Raw genomic sequence first — 21,211 nt, forward strand, 5'->3', positions numbered from 1 at the left:
GACTAATCAAATTAACTTACATAATTCACAACATAGAAACAGTCTAATTAATGCTCAGCGATTTAAAAGCTAAACAAGGGTGCTGGAAGATGAATACAGGCTAATTTTACAATTCAACGTTGGAGCATATCCCAGTTGGGGAACAAGTCAACAAGATCAAGAAAAGTATACCCTGCATACCTCTTTAAAGGAGCAGTCAAAGTGGACTGCTTATTTTCGTGTGGATCTTCCAAGGTTCTTATGACCACCAAATTACCATGGGAAAGAAAGATGCATAATCAATAAACAGATACAATAAACGAGCCATCTTCATTACTACAATGAGACATTCCATGGTTATGCACAACACTATCTAAATAATTTCAGTATTAGAACCCTGTGGAAGAGTGAAAAAACAGAATTGAAGGTATGGTTATGCCTCCAGATAATGACCCTTGTATGCTACTAATAACTCCTCTGCATTTTCTCTGAACTGTGATATATACTTGTCCAAGAACATCTCCTCAGACAAGCACAGCACATGAATATAACTGGGGACTTTCTTGCAGAGATTTTTTGATTTCAACAGTTGGAAGACTTTATATCGAGGAAGCACGCGATCCTCCATGCTGTACATTAAAATCTTAGGCTGGTGAATAAGGACTGACTTGGGCAGCATAACTGTATGCAAGAAGAATTTCATTCCAACTTTCAACTTCTTCTCTGATGTTCTAAACAAAGTCGGGGTTCTCTTGAACATTTGCAGGCCCTCATCCTTCGAAAAACCAAAACAATTAATTAGTTTCAACTTTCTCTCAAATGTTTGATCGCTCAAACAACTTAATGTATGAATTGCATGGACAAGCATTCTTGAATTTTCACGGAAACCCAAGTCTACAGCTCGAGAAACATTGTTTTCAATAGTAGACCGCTGTGCAACGAAAAACCTTGGATGAAGTTTGAGTAGCAATGAAAGATGAGTCCCAAGAATGCCACAACTCTCCAAGAAGACGACATTCTCCATAATTCTTTTGTACTTTGGGAGTATCCAGCCACATCTGTGCAAAACAAGAATAAAATCTTTCTGGTCGTAGACAATTTTCCTAATAGCTTCAACTGAGGGGACCAATGTTTTCTTCAAGCTATGAGTCAAAATGGAGGGATTCTTTGAAATGAAGCTGCATAACTCGTAACCCTGGAATCCAGACATCTGAAAGAGCTGAATTTTGGGTCTCAAGATTTTCTCAACGTTTGTAAACAGTATCTGGGGTCTTTGACGAATCAGGGAGAGAATCTGGCTTTGGGAAAAGCCTATTTGTTTGAAGAAAGTGAGCACTGATAAGGGGTTTTGAGGGAATCTGCACCCTGAAACACGTTTGGAGACATAAAGGGATTGGGTTCTGGAGAACTGCAAGTCGGAATTCAGGTAATCAATTATTGAAGTGGTTTCGTTGAAGTGTAGGCAACGACTTTTGGTTGAGAAAGAGAGGAAGAATGTCATAGACTGATAAGAGAATTGATTGAAAAGAGAAGATGTAACAGCATGGTGTGACTTGAGAGACTGCATTAGTTCTATGATCGTAGATCGTAGATGAATGAATGCTTTGTTTAGAATCAACCAAAAAACAACGTATTTTTTAGGTTGTCTATTTCGAATTTGAAGTCACCAAACGTTGGCAGCCCTAATCAAGATAATCCCCAAATCTGATTCTCAAGGGTTTCGAAGAACCCTAAATCCCCAATTTCTTTAACCTTTCGTCTCTCGATTGGATTTCAAACCCTTCTTCTTCATTGAGCACGGCCAAATCACGATGAAGAAGACTGAACCCTTTCTTGAAGTTGCGTTCTCGTCGACGGTGGGTTGCTTCACGGGGGTCTTTCTGGTCTGGTTTTTTGCAGGTACCGTGGTGGCTGTCGCATTGGTGCAATCGACATCGATTTCTGTCACGGTGGCCTGCGGTTCTGTTTGGAACGGAGGTGGAGGATTCTCGCAAAGTAGGTGTGTTCGCGTCTGGTTTCGCGTCTTCTCCGGGCAGCTTTTTTCATTGCAGGTGGCTGCGTGGTGGCCGGCACCGCAATGATGGGGATTTCGCGTCAGAAAGTGCCCTCGTCATCGATCTGATTCGCAGTGGTTCTGCAACGCGTGGCTTCGTCAACGTGTGGTGGTTCGTCGTGGCAGCCTGGTTTCGCGAGACATCTGCTGGCTCTGGTTTCGTCGCAGCGGAGGTGGCTCGCAACACCAATCTAGTTGTGTTCGCGTAGGTGGCTCGCGATGGCGGCGATCTGGTTCGGGACGGCGGCTTCGAAAGCGACAATTTGATTTTCCAGGCCCTTTTTTTGGCCGTCAATGGCTGTGGTTTGCTCTAAAGTGTGCCGGCAGAGATTCTGTTTAGGGGTTAGTTCATGCGCGTGGGAGAAGATAAAAACCTGATAAAATTTTTGTATTAAAATAAATACCTATAAATATTTAGTTTCAGTATAAATAAAATATTCAATGTTTTGGTAGTTTAATATGTTTTGTGAGTAAATTAAATCAAGAAGTTAACAAAATATTCAAGTTTAATACTTTTTGCAGTTAATGATCATAGTTAGTGAAAAATGTTAAACATCAGTGTTTATGTATATCATGCGAATATTGGTTGTTCCAAAAGAAAATTAATATTTGGCCAGATTACATACATGTGATGGTAAAATGTTATAATTAGAAGGTTTTGTTTTGGTTGATGATAAATCAATCCAAAGATGAATAAGATGGGTTTGTTGTTTGACATACTTCATTATCAATGTTTAGTCGTTACAACAAAATATTCTTAGTAGTTAATATTATTTATATTGTTGTCCAAAGAATATTGATGATGCATTAGATGTCTTGAGATGTGTTAAACCATTATTTAAATATATTTATAATTATTTATTTTTATGATGTGACATGGGTGTTTTACTTTTTTAATAATATTTGCTTTATTAGGAGTTAGTCACTTTTGTGGTTTATGTTTTATGTTTAAGTTTGTGTATGCCTACATTGTATTTATGCTTTCATAAACTAGCATGTTTGTCTCCTAAATTATTAAGCTTTCCAAGTTTATGCAAGGATCAAATGTGTTGGATTGATAGAAGACCAAGGAACAAACAACAAAACCCTAAGTTCAGCTCTGCACCTAGAGCTAAGCAACATTCGGGTTTGGCTGGATTCAGCCCAACCGGATTAATCGAGGATATGGGTAATTTCGGACATCACACAAACGTAAGCCAGCCCACACTTCACCGGAAGAAGACAACACCTTTGTGTGATAGGAAAGCGCAACACCTTCCAATGAGCATGAGGAATGAGCAAATTCTGAAGAAAAGAGGGAAGTTGTAGATAAAAGGTGAAGAGGTCGGGGGAAGAGAATATTATTCTTTTTATTCTTAAAGACATCATTTGTCCCAAGTTTCGTTTCTCTTTCTTCGATTTGGTCATATTTTTATGAAGGACAATGATATTTTGACAATTTTCTCTTATAATCTGATGTGACTTTTTTTATGTGTTAAAATATCATTTTATTTTTTTAAGTTAAAAAAATATTAATTTGTATAAATTATGATCAATTTGATTATTTTTTGTGACGACATTTAAATTGTTAACCAAAAGTGAACAACGACAATCATGTGTCATTTCGTTATTTTTTTTATTTTTTAAATTTTTTAAAAAATTTTAAAAAATTGTTCACATCCAAGTCAACATTATGACACATGGCAGTGTCATATGTCAAGCAAGTGTCATTACCACATACAAAGTCAGTATTATTGTCACATATTTTATATTTAATTCATACAAATTTTCGTTAATTTTATTCAAACAAATTGAATTGAATTGTCTTTTATTCTAACAAACTAAACTGAATTTAGTGAACCGAACAACGATATGAACCAACTGTTATGAACCAAACATTTTCTCTAATTACACTTTTGAATCAAACTATATTAATTTTAATTTGGACTATACTATTTTAACCGAATTGTACTATATCAATATTGTTCATAAAGTGTTTTTAAAAATGATAATATTAATTTCAATTCACTGTCGTGCTAAATTTAAATGTATAGTCAAAGTGATTAACAATACGAAGCAAAACTATTACATTTTATAAATTGTTTTCTACTTTTAATTTGATTCATGTTTTCAAAGATTCGTATGAAAGTCAATTTCTCGAAGGAATTGGCTCAAAATAACAAATCCAACCAGCAAAGTATATGTTCAAATGAATCGAGAACAAAAAGCTATACACAAAAAACAAAAACAAGAATAGTTATTTTCACCATCATATAAAATAAAAATCATATTAAAACGAGATAATAATTTTGTAAATTAAAAGGAAAAAAGAAAATATAATAGAAAAATACAGGTAAATATAGATTTAAGTTATATAAAATAAATATTAAATATGTTTGTACACCTAACACAATTTTTTGCATGATCATGGTTCTAGTTAGAAGCTTTAACCTTTATTTATTTATTTATTAATATATATATATATATATATATATATATATATATATATATATATCCGAATTCAATTTTAACCATTTTTTCTAATATATAATATTATAAATAATCCATAGTTCAATATAAGTTGATACATTATATCAAGTTTTAATTTGTAATTTAATAACTTATAATATTTTTGTTGATATTGATATTTATTACATATTTTTTGTATCATACATATTAATATGTATGATAAGAAAATATACAATAAAAATTAACATCAACAAAAATATTATAAATTATTAAATCTTGAAGTCTACCAAAATAATAGTGCAAAAATATGAGCACTTAAGTTTTGTAGGAACATGTCTAAAACTAAATCTTAGAAGTACAAGATAGAGATTGTCCATCATCAAGCAACTTCCCATCATTAAATTTTTCTTTTTTCTTTCACCATGATATTTCCATCAACCAATGGAGAGTTTAAAATAGAAATTGAATCATCCAATCAACCATTAGGCTCCCTTCAATTGAAGTCAAAGTATACTAATAAAGATTGATAAGGAGTAAAAGATGCAAAGAGAACATTGTCCTTTAAAAGTTTCTTAAAAAACAAATTTAATTGAAAAGTATCACAACATTAAAATCGAAAATATTTTATTGCTTACAAAAGAGCAACAATACGTAACTATTTTATATGATTTCATCGACAAAAGTAAATGATTTTAAGCAAAGAAACAATTATATACATTCGTTTAAAAATTCAAAAGAGGAAATACCGACTAAAAGTATAAAACTCCTATCTATACATTCGTTTAAAAAATAAGAAAAGAAAATTAGAGTTGACTCAAAATGAAAAAAGTTGAATATAAAGCATCTATACTAAACAAACAAGTAAAACCTATATTACATAAATTATCTTTTAATTTATTTATTCATTTTATTTATACTTATCACAAGTTAATGCATTTTCATAAAAAAAATAAAATAAAGAGAAAAATGGTCAGTTTTTGAACCAGAATAACCTTGTCCTAATATATAATTTTTTCTACCTCTAACAGAATTATTTCTCATAAAATATACCTAAAATTTACCAAAAGATACCATTTAACTAAATAAGTTAAACCAGACACGAATTAATTCATTTATCTAAAACTTTAAATTAAGTCAATAAGATAAAAATCACTTCAAATATTTTCTGTCGGAGCAAGAAGAAAAAAACATTTGTAACAGAAAAAAAGAAGTATGTATGTGCTCTGAAACATTATGAGAGTGCTCGAATTGGGCCGCACGAATATGACGGGTCGGTGTCGGGCGCCCATTCTAAAACCCTCGCTCTTCGCACTCACTGCTCTTCGCTTTTGTCTTCCTTCTCCTAAAACCCTCGCCTCTGCACTCCATAGTTAGGGCTTTTCATTCTCCTCATCACTTCTTCAATGGCCACTCTTCTTCTCATACACTCCTCTTCCACTTCTCGCCGCCTCTTCCCCTTAGCCTCTCAAATCCACTCTTCCGTATCTCGTTCTCCTCTCTCTACTCCCAGTGACTCCACCTCCACCTCCTTCTATTCTTTCAATTCCAATCCATGGTGGAGATCCATGGCAACTTTCACCAGAACGTAACACTCTCGCTTTCTCTTTTTCGTCGCAAAATTTAAAATATACAAGTAACAATAATCGTTATTAGTATGTCTTTTACTTGTTTTGTTCATCTTATTGTTTGACTTTGCAGGAAGCCTCACGTTAATGTCGGAACTATTGTACACGTGGATCATGGGAAGACTACGCTAACTGCGGCAATCACCAAGGTCTTGATTCACTCTTTGTTTAAATGTGTGTTGAGGTGGATGTTTTGGTGTTTATTACTCAATTAGGTTTGATCAGGTGCTTGCGGATGAAGGGAAGGCTAAGGCTGTGGCCTTTGATGAAATTGACAAGGCTCCTGAAGAGAAGAAGAGAGGAATCACCATTGCAACGGTGTGGAATCGCACTCTTTTGGTCTTGCAATCGATTGTGTTGTTTTCTGTTGATATGTATGCTTGCTCTATATTTCGGTTTTCAGGCTCATGTGGAGTATGAGACTGCAAAACGACATTATGCGCATGTGGACTGCCCTGGACACGCGGATTATGTTAAAGTAAGCTTTCGAATTTGGTTTAGTTTCTCTAAGAATGTTTTTTTTTTATTGGAGTTATCAATTGCCTAAAGGAAGCTGGGTGGCTAAGTTGTGGCGAACAAATTTAAGCAATTTTACCTTGTATAATAGTTAATTGTGGAATTTAGCATATTTTGGTGCTTGTGTAGCCTGACCTTCTTTTCAAAATGAGATGGAAAATTTATGCTAGGAATTTGGAAGTAGATTAGTTTGTAACAAAATATATTTTATAGGTATTGATTACACTGTATATTGGCAACAACTGCATTTGTCAGATTCCTATTTTGTTCACTGTATGCTTTATAATTGTCTGTTTTTTTTTTCAGAATATGATTACGGGAGCTGCCCAGATGGATGGTAGTATACTTGTTGTATCTGCACCTGATGGACCAATGCCTCAAACCAAGGAGCACATTCTTCTTGCTCGCCAAGTAGGTATTCTACTGATGTGGTTTGTATATATATACCTAGAACGTCTACACCTTTCTCCTTACTTCTAGATTGACATATTTTATCTTTAAATGTATTATGCAGGTTGGTGTGCCATCTCTTGTTTGCTTTCTAAATAAAGTTGATGCTGTTGATGATCCAGAGTTGTTAGAGCTTGTAGAAATGGAGTTACGTGGTAGGGTGTTTCTCTAAGGCTTCTCTTCTCTTGTCCATGCTCAGAAAATGAATAAACCTGCTTAAGTTTCTGAAATCTTTGTGTTTGCTAAAATGTGTTTTTATGATAATGTTTTTTGTAGAGCTACTGAGCTTCTACAAGTTCCCTGGGGATGAAATCCCGATCATTAGAGGTTCAGCGTTGTCTGCTTTACAGGGTACAAATGACGAGATTGGAAGACAGGCCATTCTAAAATTAATGGATGCTGTAAATGCATACATTCCTGACCCTGTTCGCCAACTTGACAAGCCCTTCCTAATGCCAATTGAAGATGTGTTCTCAATTCATGTAAAAGGACCTGAACTTTATTTTTTGGGTTAATTTTTGAAGAAAGCAGATTCATTGAAGTAAAGATGGCCTCAGTTATAAAATTGTTACAATTTGTAATGTAAGTCTTGTGTTTTTATCATGTTCTATCACTTTCCATCTGCTCCAGTATAAACACCGTTTAGGTAACGACACTATTTAAGAAGTACTATTTATTACTATTCTGTTTACGTTAAAATTGCTTTAAATTCCTTATATGCTCCTTCAGTTCACTCAAACTACAGCAATTATTGATGTGCTTAACATCATAAGCAGATGGGATTATGAACACTGGAGGATATGTGGAATAGATGTTTATAATACCGGTCATCTTTGTAACTGTGGTCACTTTAACAAATTCTTTCTTGTTCTTCTAAATCTCTAGTTAGGTGAAGGATAAAATTTCAAAATCTTAAATTTCAAATTCTTAATTCGGTCTAGGGTTTTTGAAGAATAAAAAAGGAAAGGAGGTAGCATTTGTTACGGCCTTGCTCTTTGTAATGATATGACGTAGTGGTAATTTAAATCTTAACATAGTGCTTTAAAAACTGTTGTCTCATATAATTGTTTTTTTTCCCTTAAAGAGAATATCAAAATTTCTATTTTCAACACTTAGTTCTCTCAAAATCTGCATTTGTTTCATTACATATATTGGATTGTATAGACATAAATAAATATGGGGGCAATGGTTTCCATCATTTCAGCTGCTTTATATTTTTCATTTGTGATGAAGGGACGTGGAACAGTTGCCACTGGCCGTGTTTAACAAGGCGTCATTAAAGTCGGTGAAGAAGTAGAGGTGTTGGGTCTAATGCAAGTATGTATGTTCATTGAGTCATTTCCTATATATAGCTGCCCTCTGATCCTTCCTGTTAATAAACTGATATTAATTATTCTTTCAATAAAAACACTACAGATTAATCAGAAACCTTTCATTAAAGACAAAACATCAATGTATATTAATTTCTTACAAACAAACAATAAACCAGTCGAAATTATTCCCCCCAAATAAACATTTCACATTTACTGTGCTTGAAATAGAAAAAAATGTAAAGTATAATAATGCTTGCATGGCTTAGGATCTTATTTTCATGCAGTATATATAACAGAATATTGGATGGACCCACATGTCAAATCACTCTCTTTGAGGTTCCCTGGTTTATCAATGGTCACCGTCTGTTGAAGGAACCATGCTTCCTCATGCTTGATGTACTTCTCAACTTCTTCTTCGAACTCTTGATAAAATTCGAAAACTAGTCGTTTAGGTTATCCCTAGCATTAGCCTCGTCATCATCTCGTAGTGGTACAGGTGTAACGTTGCTCTGCTCCCGACCGATGTGGGACACGGTTCTAAGTTTACCCTTGGCACGTCGAATGAAACTGTTGAAAGTTTCATCGTTATCAAGTGAGGTGTTATCTGAGTTCGCCGCACGACCATGTTGTCCCTTCCAAGCGCGTGTGGTCTCTACTGCTGGATTAGCAGCACGCCACCTCATCCTTGGATCATATCCAGCTTCACTTGAAGCAACTCTTGTTGCCTTTCCATGAACCTTTGAACATGATGAGTTCCTGTTCCATGATGCAGGTTGGTTTGAAAAGTGTTCGATGCAAGGTATATGGTTTCTCGACAAACTTGGTTAAGCTCAAATGATTATAAGTTGAGTTAGTGTAACTTGTTTTATAGTGTGTTATGAGGGTGTAAATGGAAGATTATGAACTAAAATAAGAAAGAAATAGTGACATGTTTTGAATAGGTATGTGTATGAGGACTAATTGTTTTTCGTAGGAGCTATCCAGTTAAGATTCTGAACAGCGATTAAGAAGAGCTTTTTCTAATTTTCCACGGAATATAATGGTGTCAAACTCCAAAACAACCAAGTACTGATGTATATACAGTAACATTGAACCATGGCCAAAGTTGACGGCTTAGTCCTAATCTTCTCAAGGAAATAAAATAAAAGGAAGAGATTTTCTTTAAGTACTTGATAATTCTATGGTTAGTATTGTATACTGCTGTTTTAATTATCTGTTATTATCATAATAAAAAGCAAAAAAAATAAACATAAACATTTATCTCTTTCATCAAAAATCAGTATCTTCCTCTCTCACCCTCACAAACATGAGAGTTTTCCATGGAGCAGCTAGATGGTATCAGATTCCAAGAGGACCCTTCTTCAGAATTGGCGAAATAAACAAAAGTTTCAGTTGCAGCTTGCAAGAATCACGTCATTCCCATATATATAAGATGCTTATGTGGTTATGGGTAATTATTATTCGTGTGTCTTTATGTGGAAATTAAACAACTCATCGCACTTGTTCAATTTTAAATTACGATCAGAGAGCCAGAATGTAAGTGGCTCCTACCATACCAAACATTAAAACGAATATGTTTCTGGAATTTTATTTTTGCATGTTCATGGTGTAGTGTATCAACCGTAGTTAAATTTATCTCAATCTAACGTTGTTGGTTGAGTATTGCTTCCACATTTATCTCAGTTAATAGATAGTTTAACGTTGTCATGTTCTTTCACAAAAGATAGAAAGAGAGGGGGGGAAAGCGAGTCCAAGTCATGCAGCTCGAAAGAAACAAAGTTCTAATTTTCAACTCACGCCAAAGATTTCTTCTTTCTTATACCATTTACTCTTCCCGGTTCCACCGCTGATTTATGTCACTACCACCATCTTTTAGAAAACAAACCATTATGTACCAAACTTGACACTTCTAGAACCAGTTATTTTGACTCAAATTCAAAATACTGGACCAGCTTTTATGATTCCCGTAAGTGTATTTTTAAGGTGGGACGGTTGTTATTAGAGAGAACTTTGACTACACTAAGGTTCGAAACTACTTTATTACACCAAACAATCACATGCAAGAACTTATCTGCTTTTTCATAATGGTAATGGGGTTTTGAATTTACCACCATTAATAAAAGACTTGAAAATCAGTTCACTATGTAACCAAGTAGAGTTAACAATAAACTATACTTTGAAATGGCGTATTTTAGAGACTAGAAGAAAAAAAATTTCTTGCGAATGTTACTATATTATAGTTAATGGGCTCCCTATATTTAGAGAAGTAATATTTTTTTTTGTTTTATTATTATATTAAATTTATAATTTTAGAATTTATAATTAGTTGGTCATTTAATAAATTATTAAAGAATATATTATGTTTAAAGTATTACTTCTCTGAATTATTATTTTATTCATTTGATTTATTATTAAACTGATTTACCGTAAAAATAAAAATATATTTCAACTCTAACCTTTAATATCTAATAAATTATTATTTTAGTTCGTAAATAGTATTATTAGTTTTTTAAATTTAAAATCTTCATACAAATCTCTAAAATGCTCGAATTCTATATTGAATCGATTTAACCCACGGTATGTATTTCTAAAGATTATTTTTAAAATTATTTGATTTTTAAAATAAATAGATAATTATTTCTTTTAATGTGTGTCCTTATACACATATGTTGTCTATTGTAATATTTATCTATTATAATATAACAACCCTGCAGAAGAGTGATACAAAATATCATGAGACGGACCTTCAAAGATAATGCATCAGAATTAATATACAAAATATGAATTCTTCTTTGATTGTTTTCAGGTTCAGCTGTTGAGTCAGGAAATCATAAGATGGGGCTGGAGGGCCACTGCACGGTGACAAGATGAAACTGTCACAGCAAAGAATGGTCCATCTTGTAAGGGAAAGAGATTGTAAGAAGATTTGTTGCAGCTGCAGTTGAAGGGATTATATTTTGGCATTTTTTAGCTTAGTTCAAATACTACCAAATATATTCCAGTGATAAACAAGTGAAAGCAGTGATGCATACCTTTAGTCCCTCATTGAAAAGCCATTAAAAAAAAGCAGTCTTAAACGTTGACAATAAAGCAGCATAATAATGTCTCAATGGTTTCAACTTTCAAGTACCACCTAAGATTTACTAATGCAACCCACGTTCTTCTTGATTTTTTCTCTCTCAATAGTAGAAGGTGGAAGGGAGTAAAAGGAAACTCGATATCAATCCTACTTACGCACATACAAATTTGACTAATCAAATTAACTTACATAATTCACAACATAGAAACAGTCTAATTAATGCTCAGCGATTTAAAAGCTAAACAAGGGTGCTGGAAGATGAATACAGGCTAATTTTACAATTCAACGTTGGAGCGTATCCCAGCTGGGGAACAAGTCAACAAGATCAAGAAAAGTATACTCTGCATACCTCTTTAAAGGAGCAGTCAAAGTGGATTGCTTATTTTCGTGTGGATCTTCCAAGGTTCTTATGACCACCAAATTACCATGGGAAAGAAAGATGCATAATCAATAAACAGATACAATAAACGAGCCATCTTCATTACTACAATGAGACATTCCATGGTTATGCACAACACTATCTAAATAATTTCAGTATTAGAACCCTGTGGAAGAGTGAAAAAACAGAATTGAAGGTATGGTTATGCCTCCAGATAATGACCCTTGTATGCTACTAATAACTCCTCTGCATTTTCTCTGAACTGTGATATATACTTGTCCAAGAACATCTCCTCAGACAAGCACAACACATGAATATAACTGGGGACTTTCTTGCAGAGATTTTTTGATTTCAACAGTTGGAAGACTTTATATCGAGGAAGCACGCGATCCTCCATGCTGTACATTAAAATCTTAGGCTGGTGAATAAGGACTGACTTGGGCAGCATAACTGTATGCAAGAAGAATTTCATTCCAACTTTCAACTTCTTCTCTGATGTTCTAAACAAAGTCGGGGTTCTCTTGAACATTTGCAGGCCCTCATCCTTCGAAAAACCAAAACAATTAATTAGTTTCAACTTTCTCTCAAATGTTTGATCGCTCAAACAACTTAATGTATGAATTGCATGGACAAGCATTCTTGAATTTTCACGGAAACCCAAGTCTACAGCTCGAGAAACATTGTTTTCAATAGTAGACCGCTGTGCAACGAAAAGCCTTGGATGAAGTTTGAGTAGCAATGAAAGATGAGTCCAAAGAATGCCACAACTCTCCAAGAAGACGACATTCTCCATAATTCTTTTGTACTTTGGGAGTATCCAGCCACATCTGTGCAAAACAAGAATAAAATCTTTCTGGTCGTAGACAATTTTCCTAATAGCTTCAACTGAGGGGACCAATGTTTTCTTCAAGCTATGAGTCAAAATGGAGGGATTCTTTGAAATGAAGCTGCATAACTCGTAACCCTGGAATCCAGACATCTGAAAGAGCTGAATTTTGGGTCTCAAGATTTTCTCAACGTTTGTAAACAGTATCTGGGGTCTTTGACGAATCAGGGAGAGAATCTGGCTTTGGGAAAAGCCTATTTGTTTGAAGAAAGTGAGCACTGATAAGGGGTTTTGAGGGAATCTGAACCCTGAAACACGTTTGGAGACATAAAGGGATTGGGTTCTGGAGAACTGCAAGTCGGAATTCAGGTAATCAATTATTGAAGTGGTTTCGTTGAAGTGTAGGCAACGACTTTTGGTTGAGAAAGAGAGGAAGAATGTCATAGACTAATAAGAGAATTGATTGAAAAGAGAAGATGAAACAGCATGGTGTGACTTGAGAGACTGCATTAGTTCTGTGATCGTAGATAGTAGATGAATGAATGCTTTGTTTAGAATCAACCAAAAAACAACGTATTTTTTAGGTTGTCTATTTCGAATTTGAAGTCACCAAACGTTGGCAGCCCTAATCAAGATAATCCCCAAATCTGATTCTCAAGGGTTTCAAAGAACCCTAAATCCCCAATTTCTTTAACCTTTCGTCTCTCGCTTGGATTTCAAACCCTTCTTCTTCATTGAGCACGACCAAATCACGATGAAGAAGACTGAACCCTTTCTTGAAGTTGCGTTCTCGTCGACGGTGGGTTGCTTCGCGGGGGTCTGTCTGGTCTGGTTTTTTGCAGGTACCGTGGTGGCTGTCGCATTGGCGCAATCGACATCGATTTCTGTCACGGTGGCCTGCGGTTCTGTTTGGAACGGAGGTGGAGGATTCTCGCAATGTAGGTGTGTTCGCGTCTGGTTTCGCGTCTTCTCCGGGCAGCTTTTTTCGTCGCAGGTGGCTGCGTGGTGGTCGGCGCCGCAGTGATGGGGATTCGCGTCAGAAAGTGCCCTCGTCGTCGATCTGATTCGCAGTGGTTCTGCAACGCGTGGCTTCGTCAACGTGTGGTGGTTCGTTGTGGCAGCCTGGTTTCGTGAGACATCTGCTGGCTCTGGTTTCGTCGCAGCGGAGGTGGCTCGCAACACCGATCTGGTTGTGTTTGCGTAGGTGGCTCGCGACGGCGGCGATCTGGTTCGGGACGGCGGCTTCGCAAGCGGCAATTTGATTTTCCAGGCCCTTTTTTTGGCCGTCAATGGCTGTGGTTTGCTCTAAAGTGTGCCGGCAGAGATTCCGTTTAGGGGTTAGTTCATGCGCATGGGAGAAGATAAAAACCTGATAAAATTTTTGTATTAAAATAAATACCTATAAATATTTAGTTTCAGTATAAATAAAATATTCAATGTTTTGGTAGTTTAATATTTTTTGTGAGTAAATTAAATCAAGAAGTTAACAAAATATTCAAGTTTAATACTTTTTGCAGTTAATGATCATAGTTAGTGAAAAATGTTAAACATCAGTGTTTATGTATATCATGCGAATATTGGTTGTTCCAAAAGAAAATTAATATTTGGCCAGATTACATACATGTGATGGTAAAATGTGATAATTAGAAGGTTTTGTTTTGGTTGATGATAAATCAATCCAAAGATGAATAAGATGGGTTTGTTGTTTGACATACTTCATTATCAATGTTTAGTCGTTACAACAAAATATTCTTAGTAGTTAATATTATTTATATTGTTGTCCAAAGAATATTGATGATGCATTAGATGTCTTGAGATGTGTTAAACCATTATTTAAATATATTTATAATTATTTATTTTTATGATATGACATGGGTGTTTTACTTTTTTAATAATATTTGCTTTATTAGGAGTTAGTCACTTTTGTGGTTTATGTTTTATGTTTAAGTTTGTGTATGCCTACATTGTATTTATGCTTTCATAAACTAGCATGTTTGTCTCCTAAATTATTAAGCTTTCCAAGTTTATGCAAGGATCAAATGTGTTGGATTGATAGAAGACCAAGGAACAAACAACAAAACCCTAAGTTCAGCTCTGCACCTAGAGCTAAGCAACATTCGGGTTTGGCTGGATTCAGCCCAACCGGATTAATCGAGGATATGGGTAATTTCGGACATCACACAAACGTAAGCCAGCCCACACTTCACCGGAAGAAGACAACACCTTTGTGTGATAGGAAAGCGCAACACCTTCCAATGAGCACGAGGAATGAGCAAATTCTGAAGAAAAGAGGGAAGTTGTAGATAAAAGGTGAAGAGGTCGGGGGAAGAGAATATTATTTTTTTTATTCTTAAAGACATCATTTGTCCCAAGTTTCGTTTCTCTTTCTTCGATTTGGTCATATTTTTATGAAGGACAATGATATTTTGACAATTTTCTCTTATAATCTGATGTGACTTTTTTTGTGTTAAAATATCATTTTATTTTTTTAAGTTAAAAAAATATTAATTTGTATAAATTATGATCAATTTGATTATTTTTTGTGACGACATTTAAATTGTTAACCAAAAGTGAACAACGACAATCATGTGTCATTTCGTGATTTTTTTTATTTTTTAAATTTTTTAAAAAATTTTAAAAAATTGTTCACATCCAAGTCAACATTATGACACATGGCAGTGTCATATGTCAAGCAAGTGTCATTACCACATACAAAGTCAGTATTATTGTCACATATTTTATGTTTAATTCATACAAATTTTCGTTAATTTTATTCAAACAAATTGAATTGAATTGTCTTTTATTCTAACAAACTAAACTGAATTTAGTGAACCGAACAACGATATGAACCAACTGTTATGAACCAAACATTTTTTCTAATTACACTTTTGAATCAAACTATATTAATTTTAATTTGGACTATACTATTTTAACCGAATTGTACTATATCAATATTGTTCATAAAGTGTTTTTAAAAATGATAATATTAATTTCAATTCACTGTCGTGCTAAATTTAAATGTATAGTCAAAGTGATTAACAATACGAAGCAAAACTATTACATTTTATAAATTGTTTTCTACTTTTAATTTGTTTCATGTTTTCAAAGATTCGTATGAAAGTCAATTTCTCGAAGGAATTGGCTCAAAATAACAAATCCAACCAGCAAAGTATATGTTCAAATGAATCGAGAACAAAAAGCTATACACAAAAAACAAAAACAAGAATAGTTATTTTCACCATCATATAAAATAAAAATCATATTAAAACGAGATAATAATTTTGTAAATTAAAAGGAAAAAAGAAAATATAATAGAAAAATACAGGTAAATATAGATTTAAGTTATATAAAATAAATATTAAATATGTTTGTACACCTAACACAATTTTTTGCATGATCAAGGTTCTAGTTAGAAGCTTTAACCTTTATTTATTTATTAATATATATATATATATATATATATATATATATATATATATCCGAATTCAATTTTAACCATTTTTTCTAATATATAATATTATAAATAATCCATAGTTCAATATAAGTTGATACATTATATCAAGTTTTAATTTGTAATTTAATAACTTATAATATTTTTGTTGATATTGATATTTATTACATATTTTTTGTATCATACATATTAATATGTATGATAAGAAAATATACAATAAAAATTAACATCAACAAAAATATTATAAATTATTAAATCTTGAAGTCTACCAAAATAATAGTGCAAAAATATGAGCACTTCAGTTTTGTAGGAACATGTCTAAAACTTAATCTTAGAAGTACAAGATAGAGATTGTCCATCATCAAGCAACTTCCCATCATTAAATTTTTCTTTTTTCTTTCACCATGATATTTCCATCAACCAATGGAGAGTTTAAAATAGAAATTGAATCATCCAATCAACCATTAGGCTCCCTTCAATTGAAGTCAAAGTATACTAATAAAGATTGATAAGGAGTAAAAGATGCAAAGAGAACATTGTCCTTTAAAAGTTTCTTAAAAAACAAATTTAATTGAAAAGTATCACAACATTAAAATCGAAAATATTTTATTGCTTACAAAAGAGCAACAATACGTAACTATTTTATATGATTTCATCGACAAAAGTAAATGATTTTAAGCAAAGAAACAATTATATACATTCGTTTAAAAATTCAAAAGAGGAAATACCGACTAAAAGTATAAAACTCCTATCTATACATTCGTTTAAAAAATAAGAAAAGAAAATTAGAGTTGACTCAAAATGAAAAAAGTTGAATATAAAGCATCTATACTAAACAAACAAGTAAAACCTATATTACATAAATTATCTTTTAATTTATTTATTCATTTTATTTATACTTATCACAAGTTAATGCATTTTCATAAAAAAAATAAAATAAAGAGAAAAATGGTCAGTTTTTGAACCAGAATAACCCTGTCCTAATATATAATTTTTTCTACCTCGAACAGAATTATTTCTCATAAAATATACCTAAAATTTACCAAAAGATACCATTTAACTAAATAAGTTAAACCAGACACGAATTAATTCATTTATCTAAAACTTTAAATTAAGTCAATAAGATAAAAATCACTTCAAATATTTTCTGTCGGAGCAAGAAGAAAAAAACATTTGTAACAGAAAAAAAGAAGTATGTATGTGCTCTGAAACATTATGAGAGTGCTCGAATTGGGCCGCACGAATATGACGGGTCGGTGTCGGGCGCCCATTCTAAAACCCTCGCTCTTCGCACTCACTGCTCTTCGCTTTTGTCTTCCTTCGCCTAAAACCCTCGCCTCTGTACTCCATAGTTAGGGATTTTCATTCTCCTCATCACTTCTTCAATGGCCACTCTTCTTCTCAGACACTCCTCTTCCACTTCTCGCCGCCTCTTCCCCTTAGCCTCTCAAATCCACTCTTCCGTATCTCGTTCTCCTCTCTCTACTCCCAATGACTCCACCTCCACCTCCTTCTATTCTTTCAATTCCAATCCATGGTGGAGATCCATGGCAACTTTCACCAGAACGTAACACTCTCGCTTTCTCTTTTTCGTCGCAAAATTTAAAATATACAAGTAACAGTAATCGTTATTAGTATGTCTTTTACGTGTTTTGTTCATCTTATTGTTTGACTTTGCAGGAAGCCTCACGTTAATGTCGGAACTATTGGACACGTGGATCATGGGAAGACCACGCTAACTGCGGCAATCACCAAGGTCTTGATTCACTCTTTGTTTAAATGTGTGTTGAGGTGGATGTTTTGGTGTTTATTACTCAATTAGGTTTGATCAGGTGCTTGCGGATGAAGGGAAGGCTAAGGCTGTGGCCTTTGATGAAATTGACAAGGCTCCTGAAGAGAAGAAGAGAGGAATCACCATTGCAACGGTATGGAATCGCACTCTTTTGGTCTTGCAATCGATTGTGTTGTTTTCTTTTGATATGTATGCTTGCTCTATATTTCGGTTTTCAGGCTCATGTGGAGTATGAGACTGCAAAACGACATTATGCGCATGTGGACTGCCCTGGACACGCGGATTATGTTAAAGTAAGCTTTCAAATTTGGTTTAGTTTCTCTAAGAATGTTTTTTTTTTATTGGAGTTATCAATTGCCTAACGGAAGCTGGGTGGCTAAGTTGTGGCGAACAAATTTAAGCAATTTTACCTTGTATAATAGTTAATTGTGGAATTTAGCATATTTTAGTGCTTGTGTAGCCTGACCTTCTTTTCAAAATGAGATGGAAAATTTATGCTAGGAATTTGGAAGTAGATTAGTTTGTAACAAAATATATTTTATAGGTATTGATTACACTGTATATTGGCAACAACTGCATTTGTCAGATTCCTATTTTCCATGAATGCTGGTGGGTTTAGCATTCCAGCTTGCCTTGATGTACTTACTAGATGGTTTATCTAATGGTTTTATTTAGTTTAAATAACAAATTAATTCTTGTTCACTGTATGCTTTATAATTGTCTGTTTTTTTTTTCAGAATATAATTACGGGAGCTGCCCAGATGGATGGTGGTATACTTGTTGTATCTGCACCTGATGGACCAATGCCTCAAACCAAGGAGCACATTCTTCTTGCTCGCCAAGTAGGTATTCTACTGATGTGGTTTGTATATATATACCTAGAACGTCTACACCTTTCTCCTTACTTCTAGATTGACATATTTTATCGTTAAATGTATTATGCAGGTTGGTGTGCCATCTCTTGTTTGCTTTCTAAATAAAGTTGATGCTGTTGATGATCCAGAGTTGTTAGAGCTTGTAGAAATGGAGTTACGTGGTAGGGTGTTTCTCTAAGGCTTCTCTTCTCTTGTCCATGCTCAGAAAATGAATAAACCTGCTTAAGTTTCTGTAATCTTTGTGTTTGCTAAAATATGTTTTTATGATAATGTTTTTTGCAGAGCTACTGAGCTTCCACAAGTTCCCTGGGGATGAAATCCTGATCATTAGAGGTTCAGCGTTGTCTGCTTTACAGGGTACAAATGACGAGATTGGAAGACAGGCCATTCTAAAATTAATGGATGTTGTAGATGCATACATTCCTGACCCTGTTCGCCAACTTGACAAGCCCTTCCTAATGCCAATTGAAGATGAGTTCTCAATTCAGGTAAAAGGACCTGAACTTTATTTTTTGGGTTAATTTTTGAAGAAAGCAGATTCATTGAAGTAAAGATGGCCTCAGTTATAAAATTGTTACAATTTGTATTGTAAGTCTTGTGTTTTTATCATGTTCTATCACTTTCCATCTGCTCCAGTATAAACACCGTTTAGGTAACGACACTGTTTAAGAAGTACTATTTATTACTATTCTGTTTACGTTAAAATTGCTTTAAATTCCTTATATGCTCCTTCAGTTCACTCAAACTACAGCAATTATTGATGTGCTTAACATCATAAGCAGATGGGATTATGAACACTGGAGCATATGTGGAATAGATGTTTATAATACCGGTCATCTTTGTAACTATGGTCACTTTAACAAATTCTTTCTTGTTCTTCTAAATCTCTAGTTAGGTGAAGGATAAAATTTCAAAATCTTAAATTTCAAATTCTTAATTCGGTCTAGGGTTTTTGAAGAATAAAAAAGGAAAGGAGGTAGCATTTGTTACGGCCTTGCTCTTTGTAATGATATGACGCAGTGGTAATTTAAATCTTAACATAGTGCTTTAAAAACTGTTGTCTCATATAATTGTTTTTATTCCCTTAAAGAGAATATCAAAATTTCTATTTTCAACACTTAGTTCTCTCAAAATCTGCATTTGTTTCATTACATATATTGGATTGTATGGACATAAATAAATATGGGGGCAATGGTTTCCATCATTTCAGCTGCTTTATATTTTTCATTTGTGATGAAGGGACGTGGAACAGTTGCCACTGGCCGTGTTGAACAAGGCGTCATTAAAGTCGGTGAAGAAGTAGAGGTGTTGGGTCTAATGCAGGTATGTATGTTCATTGAGTCATTTCCTATATATAGCTGCCCTCTGATCCTTCCTGTTAATAAACTGATATTAATTATTCTTTCAATAAAAACACTACAGATTAATCAGAAACCTTTCATTAAAGACAAAACATCAATGTATATTAATTTCTTACAAACAAACAATAAACCAGTCGAAATTATTCCCCCCAAATAAACATTTCACATTTACTGTGCTTGAAATAGAAAAAAATGTAAAGTATAATAATGCTTGCATGGCTTAGGATCTTATTTTCATGCAGTATATATAACAGAATATTGGATGGACCCACATGTCAAATCACTCTCTTTGAGGTTCCCTGGTTTATCAATGGTCACCGTCTGTTGAAGGAACCATGCTTCCTCATGCTTGATGTACTTCTCAACTTCTTCTTCGAACTCTTGATAAAATTCGAAAACTGGTCGCTTAGGTTATCCCTAGCATTAGCCTCGTCATCATCTCGTAGTGGTACAGGTGTAACGTTGCTCTGCTCCCGACCGATGTGGGACACGGTTCTAAGTTTACCCTTGGCACGTCGAATGAAATTGTTGAAAGTTTCATCGTTATCAAGTGAGGTGTTATCTGAGTTCGCCGCACGACCATGTTGTCCCTTCCAAGCGCGTGTGGTCTCTACTGCTGGATTAGCAGCACGCCACCTCATCCTTGGATCATATCCAGCTTCACTTGAAGCAACTCTTGTTGCCTTTCCATGAACCTTTGAACATGATGAGTTCCTGTTCCATGATGCAGGTTGGTTTGAAAAGTGTTCGATGCAAGGTATATGGTTTCTCGACAAACTTGGTTAAGCTCAAATGATTATAAGTTGAGTTAGTGTAACTTGTTTTATAGTGTGTTATGAGGGTGTAAATGGAAGATTATGAACTAAAATAAGAAAGAAATAGTGACATGTTTTGAATAGGTATGTGTATGAGGACTAATTGTTTTTCGTAGGAGCTATCCAGTTAAGATTCTGAACAGCGATTAAGAAGAGCTTTTTCTAATTTTCCACGGAATATAATGGTGTCAAACTCCAAAACAACCAAGTACTGATGTATATACAGTAACATTGAACCATGGCCAAAGT

The 21,211-nt window shown here is 34.1% G+C and overlaps 2 protein-coding genes and 2 pseudogenes across 2 annotated transcripts; 2 read left to right on the forward strand and 2 right to left on the reverse strand.

The window, feature by feature from the left end:
• Positions 1-412: 412 nt before the first annotated feature.
• On the reverse strand, positions 413-1,546 carry LOC146888913 (uncharacterized). The gene has a single exon (XM_085670327.1). It carries the CDS (start codon positions 1,544-1,546, stop codon positions 413-415), a length of 1,134 nt encoding a protein of 377 aa, XP_085526453.1.
• A 4,337-nt stretch (positions 1,547-5,883) lies between these two features.
• LOC114172440 (elongation factor Tu, mitochondrial-like) lies at positions 5,884-9,222 on the forward strand (annotated as a pseudogene).
• A 2,822-nt stretch (positions 9,223-12,044) lies between these two features.
• Positions 12,045-13,178, reverse strand: LOC146888914 (uncharacterized; annotated as a pseudogene).
• Positions 13,179-17,504: 4,326 nt separating this feature from the next.
• Positions 17,505-20,943, forward strand: LOC146888915 (elongation factor Tu, mitochondrial-like). The gene is made up of 9 exons (XM_085666708.1): positions 17,505-17,686; positions 17,800-17,875; positions 17,952-18,044; positions 18,130-18,204; positions 18,649-18,753; positions 18,857-18,947; positions 19,069-19,274; positions 20,026-20,109; positions 20,878-20,943. Exons 1-9 carry the CDS (start codon positions 17,505-17,507, stop codon positions 20,941-20,943), a joined length of 978 nt encoding a protein of 325 aa, XP_085522834.1.
• Positions 20,944-21,211: the final 268 nt, after the last annotated feature.

This window comes from Vigna unguiculata, chromosome 1, assembly GCF_037176805.1.
Source record: "Vigna unguiculata cultivar grain cowpea cultivar isolate G323 ecotype 2 chromosome 1, ASM3717680v1, whole genome shotgun sequence".
Lineage (NCBI taxonomy): Eukaryota > Viridiplantae > Streptophyta > Magnoliopsida > Fabales > Fabaceae > Vigna > Vigna unguiculata.